General features: G+C 45.9%; 1 protein-coding gene across 7 annotated transcripts in view; it reads right to left on the reverse strand.

The window, feature by feature from the left end:
* Positions 1-13,169, reverse strand: part of LOC130369116 (uncharacterized) — a 163,976-nt gene that overhangs the window by 97,967 nt on the left and 52,840 nt on the right. For all 7 annotated transcript variants that reach the window (XM_056573892.1, XM_056573893.1, XM_056573898.1 and 4 more), the window contains exon 4: positions 7,665-7,772. In XM_056573892.1, coding sequence (XP_056429867.1) covers positions 7,665-7,772 — 108 coding nt within the window. The remainder of the gene's footprint in view (positions 1-7,664; positions 7,773-13,169) is intronic.

The raw sequence follows: 13,169 nt of genomic DNA on the forward strand, positions 1-13,169 counted from the left end.
GAATGACTTGGCTGTGTGGCATGGAGCATTGTCCTGCTGGAAAACTAATTCTGAGTTGTGGAACATTGAGGATAACAAGGATAACCTTGTGCCTGACTTTTTTATGCATCCTTCACAAAGATAAATTTGCCCAATTTCAGTCTTGCTGTAGTCTCCAAAATATATATCAAGGCGAAAAATCGATATGTGGGGTGTCGCTAAAATATAACATTTATTAAACTTCTTCTCTAAAAGCCACCAGATAGAAGATAGTGCATACCCAAATAGTGCAAAGAAACCATGAAACCTATTGGCCAATGATAATCAGCCAGGTGGTTTCACAAATAGAGCTACTCCCTGCTTTAATGCGAGCAGCGATAGTTCACTTGTGGTATAAAGTAACCACATATATGTTGATAATAACATGCTGTTGATAATGCACAAGGGATGTCCTCAGGGGAATCTTAACAATGAAGCTCCAAATGATTATTAATAAAATGATACAACTAGTCATCCATCATGTGTATAAAAAATATAGAACATAAGATAATATACAAGTGGCCATCAACCCTGCAGGTGTTCCTCAAATAGCATCAGAAGACCTGTGTACATATGGGGGACCCAGCCTACAGCGCCCGATTGTAGAAAAATCACTGTCCTGCAGTGGCAGGGAGCCGGGGAAGTAGCCCTGTGCATGGTACTGCTCACGGTGGAGCCGGTGCCGCGAAAAGTACCAAAGTCTCCCCAGACTTCACCAATCTTAACCAATCCTCCACCAAAATTCACAGTGGGTGTGAAGGCATACAAGCCACAGTGTCTCGCACCCACTGTGTCATTTGGTGGAGAGTCAGTGTTGATAGTCCAGCAATGCTGGAAGCAGGCTGATTTGTCTCTGTAAAGGACACATGAATCAAACTAAGTTCAAGGATATTTTGGAAGAAAACCTGTTTCCTTCTGCTTTGGCTAAGTCCCCCAATCCTGCGAATAGTTTTTCCAGTCCAGATAACTCTGGCATTTGATAAAAAGAAAGATTGATGCCCACAAGTTATCAAACAAAACCAAGCTACTTGAATCTTTGTGCCAGATGTGGCATAAATTCACAAAATGGCAATGTGACAGACTGGCGGAGAGCATACCAAGATGCATGAAAACTGTGATTAACCCCTTAAGGACGCAGCCCATTTTGGCCTTAAGGACGCAGAAAATTTTATTTTTACGTTTTCATTTTTTCCTCTTCGCCTTCAAAAAATCATAACTCTTTTATATTTTCATCCACAGACTAGTATGAGGGCTTGTTTTTTGCACGACCAGTTGTCCGTTGTAATGCCATCACTCACTTTACCATAAAATGTATGGCGCAACCAAAAAAATACTATTTGTGTGGGGAAATTAAAAAGAAGGTTTCGTTTTCAAGGTTTCGTTTATGGTAAAAGTGACGTGTTCTTTATTCTTTGGGTCAATACGATTAAAATGATAACATACTTTTCTATTACTGTTGCGCTTAAAAAAAATCACAAACTTTTTAACCAAATTAGTACGTTTAAGATCCCCCTATTTTGAAGACCTATAACTTGCCGTGCTGGATGATCGGATCACCATGGCAGCGCTGCGGGCGATCCGATCATCCAATTAAGTGACCGCGATGCTGCAGATGCCGTGATCGGTATTGATCACGGCATCTGAGGGGTTAATGGCAGACATCCGTGGGATCGCGGATGTCCGCCATTACCGGCGGGTCCCTGGCTGCGATCAACAGCCGGGACCTGCCGCGCATGGTTATGCTTAGGACGTAAATGTACATCCTGGTGCGTTAAGTACCACATCACCAGGACGTACATTTATGTCCTTCGTCGTCAAGGGGTTAAAAATAGGGGTTATTCTACATTAGTTTTTATAGTTGAAAAATGTAAATATATAAATTTGTTTCCTTTGCATTATTTGACGCCTGAAAACAATGCATCTTTTTGGTTATTTTGACCAGCTGTTATTTTCTACAAATAAATACTCTAGAAGACGATATTTTTATTTGAAAATTGAGAGTATTGTTGACAGTATTTTATAGAATAAAACAAAACAGTCCATTTTACTCAAACAAATAACTATGATAAAGAAAACCAGAAGAATTAATTACTTTGCAGTGGTCTCTCAAGTTACAATATTAAAGGGGTTCTCCGATGCTTACACATCTTATCCCCTATCCAAAGGATAGGGGATAAGATGCCTGATCGTGGGAGTCCCGTCACTCGGGACACCCGGGATCTTGCACGCGGCACCCCATTTGTAATCAGTCCCCGGAGCATATTCGCTCCGGGTCTGATTACGGGCGACCACCGGGCTGGCGGCGTGTGACTTCATGCCTCCGCACCCGTGTGATGTTGCGCTCCGCCCCTCAATGCAAGCCTACGGGAGGGGGCGTGACAGCTATCACGCCCCCTCCCGTAGGCTTGCATTGAGGGGCGGAGCGTGACGTCACACGCCGCCGGCCCGGTGGTCACCCGTAATCAGACCCGGAGCGAACGCGCTCCGGGGACTGATTACAAACGGGGTGCCGCGTGCAAGATCCCGGGGGTCTCCAGCGGTGGGACTCCCGCGATCAGGCATCTTATCCCCTGTCCTTTGGATAGGGGATAAGATGTGTAAGCACCAGAGAACCCCTTTAACTGGTTCCAGGTATGTTGTATGTTGTATACATTGTATGTTGAAACTATTGTATGTGTGTAAGTCTATGGTAACCTGGCAACTGGAGCCCCTACAATGTTATCTAGCAATAGGAAAAGTTAGAAACAAATAGGAATATAAAAGTAAGAAAGCTGCTAAAAGCTGTATATATTACTGTTGATGTAGAGGACAGGAGCTATAGGGTCACACAGTATGTCAAAAAAGTAAAATGGAGCTGTCCCAAGTGTCCAAAGGAGTAGCTAACCCTGGAACAGGTAAACAGTAGTACAGAATATATAGTACCTCACTGTACTGTAGGGAGGCGCTACCAGATAGTGTATATGCTTGAATAATACAGGTGTTTTACCAGTAAAATGCCCATTCTGATTGGTCAGTTCTTCGACCCATTGACTCGTTTCGCAGATCTGGACTGTCTGTAGCATTGTATGTTGAGTCTGGTTCCAAGTTACTATGGTCCAGAAAAGACCAATGTATATTGAAAAGATTGTTTTATGCAGGAGGAGAAAACCATAACTAGTTCAGCCAAAATAATTATACAGTCAGCGCTTGTGTGTCCTCTATTGTTGGAATGAAGTGGCTATTTTGTTTCTCTGCTCTCATGTTCTGCCAGCTCACTCTTTATTCTGCTTTGTAGAAGGTGGACCCTCTATGTTTTGTTGTATGTTGTGTATACACTGTCCATTTACGTAGCAGCTGGTATGGACAGGAAAAAGGCAATATGTCACCATTTTATCAAGATAAAGCATTTAATTTATGTATTTAGTTTTAGGACAATGTAGTTTTAATTTTAGTTATTAATAAATTGTGTACTAGGGGCTGCCATTACAGTAGCCGCTTTGGGGTGTGTCACTTTACAACACCTACACAGTTGCTTTATGGCAGGCACAGGGCATAAAAAAGTTAAGACTGAGAGTGTCTCATAGAAAAGCATGGACTGCTTACTGCACATGTGCATAGCACAGGCTAGGTGAAATGAAAGGGGGAGCCAGCACCATTTTCTTGAAGTCCCTGAGAAGCAGTGACCTATCGAGAGACATCTAGTCCAGTGTTTCTCAAGCGCTGTCCTCAAGTCCCCCCAACAGGTTATGTTTTCTGGATTTCCTTAGTCTTTCACAGGGGATACAATTATGGTCAGTGCATCAGTGTCACGATGCCGGCTGGCAGGTAGTGGATCCTCTGTGCCAGAGAGGGATGGAGAGGACCGTGCTAGTGGACCGGTTCTAAGACACTACAGGTTTTCACCAGAGCCCGCCGCAAAGCGGGATGGTCTTGCTGCGGCGGTAGTGACCAGGTCGTATCCACTAGCAACGGCTCACCTCTCTGGCTGCTGAAGATAGGCGCGGTACAAGGGAGTAGGCAGAAGCAAGGTCGGACGTAGCAGAAGGTCGGGGGCAGGCGGCAAGGATCGTAGTCAGGGGCAACGGCAGGAGGTCAGGAACACGGACTAGGAACAGACAAGGGAACGCTTTCACTAGGCACAAGTGCAACAAGATCCGGCAAGGGAGTGCAGGGGAAGTGAGGTGATATAGGGAAGTGCACAGGTGGGAGCCAATTAAGCTAATTGGGAAGATTGGGCCAGGCACCATCATTGGTGCACTGGCCCTTTAAATCGCAGAGACCCGGCGCGCGCGCGCCCTAGGGAGCGGGGCCGCGCGCGCCGGGACAGGACCGAGGGAGAGCGAGTCAGGTACGGGGGCCGGGGTGCGCATCGCGAGCGGGCGCTATCCGCATCGCGAATCGCATCCCGGCTGAAGGCGGGACCGCAGCGCACCCGGTCAGTGGATCTGACCGGGGCGCTGCAACAACGAAGATGAGGCGGGCGCTCCGTGGAGGAACGGGGACCCGGAGCGCTCGGCGTAACAGTACCCCCCCCCTTGGGTCTCCCCCTCTTCTTGGGGCCAAAGAACCTGAGGAAAAAAAACTCAATTTTTCCGTGATGAGGTCCGATGCAAATTAGGAGGGGTTCTGTGTGGAAACGTACGAGACAGTCCAATCTTTTATTGTAAAAACAATAGATGTAGAGGGGTCTGGCGAGACTGGTCACAGGAACGTAGAACCTGTTGATGAGAGAGGCCAAAAAATTTTTTCCTGCAGATCCGGAATCCAAGAAGAGCATAGTAGAGAAGGAGAAGGTAGAGGCAGATATCCGCACAGGCACAGTAAGGCGTGGAGAAGCAGAGTTGACATCAAGAACTGTGTCACCTTTGTGCGGAGTCAGCGTACGTCTTTCCAGGCGGGGAGGACGGATAGGACAATCCTTCAGGAAGTGTTCGGTACCGGCATAGTACAGGCAAAGATTCTCCATGCGGCGTCGTGTCCTCTCTTGAGGTGTCAAGCAAGACCGGTCAACTTGCATAGCCTCCGCGGCGGGAAGCACAGGAACAGATTGCAGAGGACCAGAGGAGAGAGGAGCCGGAGAGAAAAAACGCTTCGTGCGAACAAAGTCCATATCCAGGCGGAGCTCCAGACGCCATCCGGAAGAACGCATGTCAATGCGAGTGGCTAGATGAATGAGTTCATGTAGGTCAGCAGGAGTCTCTCGTGCGGCCAGAACATCTTTAATGTTGCTGGATAGGCCTTTTTTAAAGGTCGCGCAGAGAATCTCACTATTCCAGGACAACTCGTAAGCAAGAGCACGGAACTGAATGGCGTACTCGCCAACGGAAGAAACACCCTGGGCCAGGTTCAGCAGGGCAATCTCGGCTGAAGAAGCTCGGGCAGGTTCCTCAAAGACACTTCGAATTTCCGAGAAGAAGGAGTGTACAGAGGCAGTGACGGGGTCATTGCGGTCCCAGAGCGGTGCGGCCCATGACAGGGCTTTTCCAGACAGAAGGCAGAACACGAAAGCCACCTTAGACCTTTCAGTAGGAAACTGGTCCGACATCATCTCCAAGTGCTGGGAACATTGCGAAAGAAAGCCACGGCAATACTTAGAGTCCCCATTAAATTTGTCCGGCAAGGACAGGCGGAGGCTAGGAGTGGCCACTCGCTGCGGAGGAGGTGCAGGAGCTGGCGGAGGAGAAGATTGCTGGAGAAGTTGCGACTGAAGTTGGTGCGAAATGGTGGACATTTCCGACAGCTGACGGGTTAGAAGGGCGATCTGTCGGGCTTGCTGGGCGGCCACCGTGGTGAGGTCAGCGACAACTGGCAGAGGAACTTCAGCGGGATCCATGGCCAGATCTACTGTCACGATGCCGGCTGGCAGGTAGTGGATCCTCTGTGCCAGAGAGGGATGGAGAGGACCGTGCTAGTGGACCGGTTCTAAGACACTACAGGTTTTCACCAGAGCCCGCCGCAAAGCGGGATGGTCTTGCTGCGGCGGTAGTGACCAGGTCGTATCCACTAGCAACGGCTCACCTCTGGCTGCTGAAGATAGGCGCGGTACAAGGGAGTAGGCAGAAGCAAGGTCGGACGTAGCAGAAGGTCGGGGGCAGGCGGCAAGGATCGTAGTCAGGGGCAACGGCAGGAGGTCAGGAACACGGACTAGGAACAGACAAGGGAACGCTTTCACTAGGCACAAGTGCAACAAGATCCGGCAAGGGAGTGCAGGGGAAGTGAGGTGATATAGGGAAGTGCACAGGTGGGAGCCAATTAAGCTAATTGGGAAGATTGGGCCAGGCACCATCATTGGTGCACTGGTCCTTTAAATCGCAGAGACCCGGCGCGCGCGCGCCCTAGGGAGCGGGGCCGCGCGCGCCGGGACAGGACCGAGGGAGAGCGAGTCAGGTACGGGGGCCGGGGTGCGCATCGCGAGCGGGCGCTATCCGCATCGCGAATCGCATCCCGGCTGAAGGCGGGACCGCAGCGCACCCGGTCAGTGGATCTGACCGGGGCGCTGCAACAACGAAGATGAGGCGGGCGCTCCGGGGAGGAACGGGGACCCGGAGCGCTCGGCGTAACAATCAGGCATCACCATATTTATATCACCTGTGAAAGACTAAGGAAATCCAGAAAACATGACCTGTTGGGGGTGCTTGAGAAACACTGATCTAGTCTGTTCTTTACCACTCTTCTGACACCAACAAAAATGACAGTGGAATTGAAAAAAACTACAAAACCCCCTCCCCCTCTCCTTTAGACAGAGGAGGAAGGTAGATGGGCAAGGTCAATTTTGCAGCAGCCAGACAAGTTGCTTGCTTTCACCAGATTCCTCATGTAAGCTCCCTCTGCTGGTCAACAGTGGGAGATATGACAAGCTATTATTTAATTTTTAATATTTTGTGACAAGTAAATATATTTTTTTAAATATTTACAAAAATATAAAAAAAAATGTGAAAAAATTACGGTATTTAACCTCTAAAAAAAATAATAATCACATTTGGTGGCACAGTCCCTTAAATTCCCACTAACTAATCTTAGTCAACTTTGTTTGTTATGTGTCACTATTTTCTTTGTCAGTTTTCGGTGTTGGTCTTCAACTCAAATGACACCTGAATACTGGTTGCTTCTGTTGTGTACATATTATAATCAGTTGTGCTAATTATTGGAAACTTTTACTCCTAAAATGCAGTTAATGTAGTTGTCCAGAAAACTGAGGGGGATGGTGGAACCAGTTTAAAAAAAAAAAAAAAAACTCATGGCGAACGTTTATACGAACATTGGGGGAGATTGATCAATGCCTTCCTGACACTTTTTTGGCTGCAATTTGGCCTAGTTTGTTTTTGCGCAAATTTGAAATAGACACTTTCTGCAAAACTGACTTAAATGCAGTGAATCGTTATTCACTTTTTGAAAAATGTGCAAAATAATTGTGCAAACATAAAAAAAAAAAAAGCGCTACTTCATACCAAGTCTACCTTATCTTAAAAGTGACATCCTACAAGTTCTAAAGTGATTTATTATTTGGGCAAAATTTTTAAAAGTCTGTGAGCCTTATTGATAAAATTGCCACAAGTAGGCTAAAAACATAGCAAAAAAAAAAAAAACAAAGGCAGGAGGGAAGAGTGCACACAGCAACACAATGATAACTCTCCCACATTGAGTTAGTTTTCACTAGTCCCTAATACCTTATGGATAGATGATGCTTGTAATGCTTTAGTGTACTGCAGCACAGCTTCCTCGTGACGATTCACATTTTGAAACGCAATACCCAAGTGATAATATGTTTCATAAAGCTGAAAAATAAAGTGACTGTATTATAAAAAAAAAAAATAGGAATGTACGCAAAATGTTCTACCAAATGCTAATATTGTTTTAAAGGACTTTAAAAAATTACAGCCTGCTAGAGGTTAAAACAATAAAATAAACTATAGCCACCTTACCCCGTCTAGCACCAGTGCTCTGGTCTGTCCCATTGCCTGTGTATACTTTCCCTCATCAGCAGGGCAGGAAGAGCACTTCATCAGGAGTGATGCACAGAAGTACCAGATGGACCAGAGCAGAGGTGCTGGACTTAGCAAGGTGAGTATGCTCTATTTTATTATTTTATAATTATTATTATTTTACCGATCTAGCAGGCTATAATTTTTTTTCATGTATTTAAATAGAACCCCATTTAAGGACATATTGCATAGAGCATTGCACCACACAGTTATCTCAAATTCCATATAAATAGGAATGTATGAAATATTTTAAATGACAAGGTGTAGAAATGTAACAAAATCTGGAAAAAAAAACAGTTGTCATGGGTTTATGCAGCCTACTTTTGTAAGACCATCTAACCCATAGTATTTTTCAGTCCTGCTGCTAACATTCTGCTCATACTAGCCATGACTATGCGGTCCTTTCATTATTTAGAGAGGAGTATTTTACAGACAGTAAGTCATGTTTTATTATAGACATGCTTCCTAGTTCCACACCTGTTTATGATTGTGATGTACTTTATGTCACCGTCAGAATTATGTATCAATTATTAAAACACTGTGATTGCGCCTATGGATGATCTTATTTTTCTGCCTTCTTGTCTACCCTTGTGAGCCAGGTGAGTGAGCCTCTGACTGGGAAGATCAAGGCTGCATACTGAAGTGTCATGATTTTCCGTATATGCTATATGGTGTTGTGCCCTCAGCGCAACACTGTTTGGTAAGTGAAATTCTTACTCTGCACTTGCCAGTTGTCAAACATACTTAACTAGGGGCGCGTGTCTTTTTTCTCTTTTTCCTTTGCTGACAGTTATTAAGAAATGGATCCAATTCTATTGCATTTTATAGATTCAATTGAAAATTAACTTTAGATACTAGATTATTTCAGAATGACTTGTTTTATGCATTGTATAATGTAGTCGGCAGAGACCAATGTTATAACACTGCTCAAAATAATAAAGGGAACACTAAGATAACACATGCTAGATCTGAATGAATTAACTAATCATATGAAATACTTTCATCTTTACATAGTTGATTGTGCTGACAACAAAATCACACAAAAATTTCAGGAGGCAGTATCTAGGCTGAAACAGGGGAAGTCACTGGGGCCTGATGGGCTGTCTGCTGCATACTACAAGAGGTTTGCTGCGCAGCTGACCCCCCATTTGCTCCGGTTTTTCAATTATCTTAGCTTGCCGTCAGAGTTTTTGGACGCGTTGATCACAGTGCTTCCCAAGCCCAATAGGGATCTGTTGTCGGTTATGAATTATAGACCCATATCGCTAATCAACGTGTATGCCAAACTGTTGGCCTCTATTTTGGTGGCGAGACTGAACAGATGCCTACCTAGCCTGGTCCATCAAGACCAGGTTGGGTTTGTTCCCGGCCGTCAGGCTCCGGATAATATTCTGAAGGTCCTAGATCAGATTCACCTAGCAGATACTACAAATACTCCGTTAGTTGTCCTAGCGCTCGATATAGAGAAGGCCTTCCTGGTCTTATCTATTAGCGGTGCTCTCTACATTTGGGGTCCCGGCCTTCTTTATGCATATTTTGACCCGACTGTACTCTAACCCGGCTGCACACCTGAAGCTTCCTTCTTCTTCCCACAAGCTATTAGTATAGGGCGAGGCACGCGGCAGGGCTGCCCCTTGTTGCCTGCTTTATTTGCATTAGCGATGGAGCCACTGGCTCAGTTGATTAGAGAACACCCTGATATTTCGGGTATGACTATCATTTCCTCTACGTACAAAGTGAATTTATTTGTTGACGACCTTTTACTTACATTGACGAACCCCTTAGTCTCGCTCCCCAATCTTTTTCAACTACTGGATTCTTTTGCTGTGCAGTCGGGTTTGACGGTCAATGTTACTAAGTCCGAAGTCTTGTACTGTAATGTTCCCATTCAGGTCCAGCGCTCTATATCACAGTCTTTTAACTTTAAAGACTCCACTGAAGGGTTGCCTTATTTAGGGATTAAATTAACTTCCTCCCTCAAGACCCTCTATAAAGCTAATTACCCTAAGTTGTTCGGGGGAATCAGATCAGAACTCCGCAAGTGGGCCCTCCCATATATTTCTTGGATAGGCAGGGTGAATGTCATCAAGATGGTGGTGTTGCCTAAACTATTATATCTATTTCGCATGCTCCCTGTTCGTGTGGTGTTGTCTGACCTGAGGGCACTGCAGAAGGAAGTATTTGCGTATATATGGGCCTCCAAGAAACCGCGTATCTCTAGATCCCTGATGCACTATAATAAGAAAGTGGGGGGACTGTCTGTGCCAAATTTTCTTAAATACTATTATTCTGCTAGGTTGGCCCAATTGGCCTTGATCAATTCTGGAGATGGAGCTCCCCGCTGGACTAGATTAGAAAACTCCTTATTATCTCCGTATTCCTATGTGGTCTACATACCCAGTGACGAGTTATGTGCCCAGTTCGGCGCAGATAGTTCTATACTCCCTGGCTCTCTGGCGTCAAGTCCGCTTTAAATTCTCTTTGCAGTCCTCTCCCACCCCGCTTCTCCCTCTATTGTCTAACCCGCTTTTTACCCCAGGCCTTTCTAGACTCTCCTTTCAATGGTGGACGGATATGAAGCTTACTAGACTGCACGACTTTGTAGACCATCGCACATACCATACACTCTCCTCTATTGCATCTAAATATGACATGCCACCATCTGAAACATTCAGGGCACACCAAATCTTCTCCTTTTTAAAATCCCATATGAATACAGTGCGGGTTCCTAGCCCGACTACTTGTGAAGCTTTCCTCATTTATAGACCATTGCCAACGGGGTTACTCTCACTATTGTATGCCCTCATGAATGCACCTCCACCAGATCAGAAACTAGGGTTCATGCTAGCGTGGGAGAGTGATATACATACATCTTTAACCATACCCCAATGGAGGGATTGTTACGAGGCTCAGAGCAAAGGTAGCTGGCAGGTTTCCCTAGCGGAAATGGCACTTAAAGTACTGTATAGAATGTACATGGTCCCACTGCAGCTCCATCTATCCAGAGGTTTCCCCAATGTGTTTTTGTGGATGTGAGCAGCATGGGTCCATGTACCATATATAGTGGTCATGCCCGACGATTGTGGGCTTTTGGACCAGGATAGTAGACATGCTGAATTCTGTGCTGTCCTCACGTGTCCCTTGCACATCGTCATTTTGCTTGTTAGGCCACAGACCATCCAGGATGAGGTTTAAGCATTTTAAATTGGCACAGTTTGTTTTCATGGCAGCCAGGATATATGTTGCTTCACAGTGGAGAAAACCTACTCTAGATTGTTCCAGGGTGGTCGATAGGATCAATCTTATCATGCTTCATGAAAAATTGTCGGCTATACGCGAGGATGTGGTGGAACGGTTTACATCTGTGTGGGAACCTTGGTTGTCCTCATCCTATGGGTCTGATGTACGTCATAGCTTGAGTCTATACTAGGGGGGATGGGGGGGCTAGGTAGTGCAGGTTGGGGCTCAATCTCTATGTATGGATAGCTGGTCGCCGCCATCTCTGAGGGTTCTTTTGGCTATTATGCATATGTGCTGCACTATTTTTTCTTTCTATGGAAATGAACACCATTGCTGGATGTATATTATCACTTTTACTATGTGCCTTACTTGTATATATGTTGGCCAATGTGACCCTTGTTACACTCTTGTTATTTGCAAATTTTTGGCTTTTTGTACCGCCATATGTCTATCAATAAAAGCTTCATGGTTTGATCATTAAAATCACACAAAAATTATCATTGGAAATCAAATTTATCAACCCATGGAGGTCTGGATATGGAGTCACACTCAAAATCAAACTTTAAAACCACACTACAGGCTTATCCAACTTTGATGTAATGTCCTTAAAACAAGTCAAAATGAGGCTCAGTAGTGTGTGTGGCCTCCACGTGCCCGTATGACATCCCTACAATGTCTGGGCATGCTCCCGATGAGGTGGCGGATGGTCTCCAGAGGAATGTCCTCCCAGACCTGGACTAAAGCATCCGCCAACTTCTGGACAGTCTGTAGTGCAACGTGGTGTTGGTGGATGGAGTGAGACATGATGTCTCAAATGGGCTCAATCGGATTCAGGTCTGGGGAACAGACGGGACAGTCCATAGCATCAATGCCTTCCTCTTGCAGGAACTGCTGACACACTCCAGCCACATGAGGTCTAGCATTGTCTTGCATTAGGAGAAACCCAAGGCAAACCGCACCAGCATATGGTCTCATATGGTCTGAGGATCTCATCTCGGTACCTAATGGCAGTCAGGCTACCTCTGGCAAGCACATGGAGGGCTGTGCGGCCCCCCCAAAGAAATGCCTCCCCACACCATTACTGATCCACCGCCAAACCCGTCATGCTGGAGGATGTTGCAGGCAGCAGAACGTTCTCCACGGTGTCTCCAGACTCTGTCACATGTGCTCAGTGTGAACCTGCTTTAATCTGTGAAGAGCATAGTGCACCAGTGGCGAATTTGCCAATCTTGGTGTTCTCTGGAAAATGCCAAACATCCTGCATGGTGTTGGGCTATAAGCGCAACCCCCACCATTGGATGTCAGGCCCTCATAAAACCCCCATGAAGTCTGTTTCTGACCGTTTGAGTGGACACATGCACATTTGTGGCCTGCTGGAGGTCATTTTGCAGGGCTCTGGCAGTGCTCCTTCTGCTCCTCCTTGCACATAGGTGGAGGTAGTGGTCCTGCTGCTCAGTTGTTGCCCTCCTATGGCCTCCTCCACGTCTCCTGATGTACTGGCCTGTCTGCTGGTAGAGCCTCCATGCTCTGGACACTACGCTGACAGACACAGCAAACCTTCTTGCCACAGCTCGCATTGATGTGCCATCCTGGATGAGCTGCACTACCTGAGCCACTTGTGTGGGTTGTAGATTTCATCTCAAGCTACCACTAGAGTGAAAGCACAGCCAGCATTCAAAAGAGAAAAAAACATCAGCCAGGAAGCATAGGAACTAAAAAGTGGTCTGTGGTCACCACGTGCAGAACCACTCCTTTTTAGGGGGTGTCTTGCTAATTGCCTACAATTTCCACCTGTTTGTTCCATTTGCACAACAGCATGTGAAATTGATTGTCAATCAGTGTTGCTTCCTGATTGGACAGTGCGATTTCACAGAAGTGTGATTGACTTGGAGTTACATTGTGTTGTTTAAGTGTTATTTTTTTGAGCAGTGTATCATGATGTAAAACAAT

This window comes from Hyla sarda, chromosome 4 (assembly GCF_029499605.1).
Source record: "Hyla sarda isolate aHylSar1 chromosome 4, aHylSar1.hap1, whole genome shotgun sequence".
In the NCBI taxonomy this organism is placed as follows: Eukaryota; Metazoa; Chordata; class Amphibia; order Anura; family Hylidae; genus Hyla; species Hyla sarda.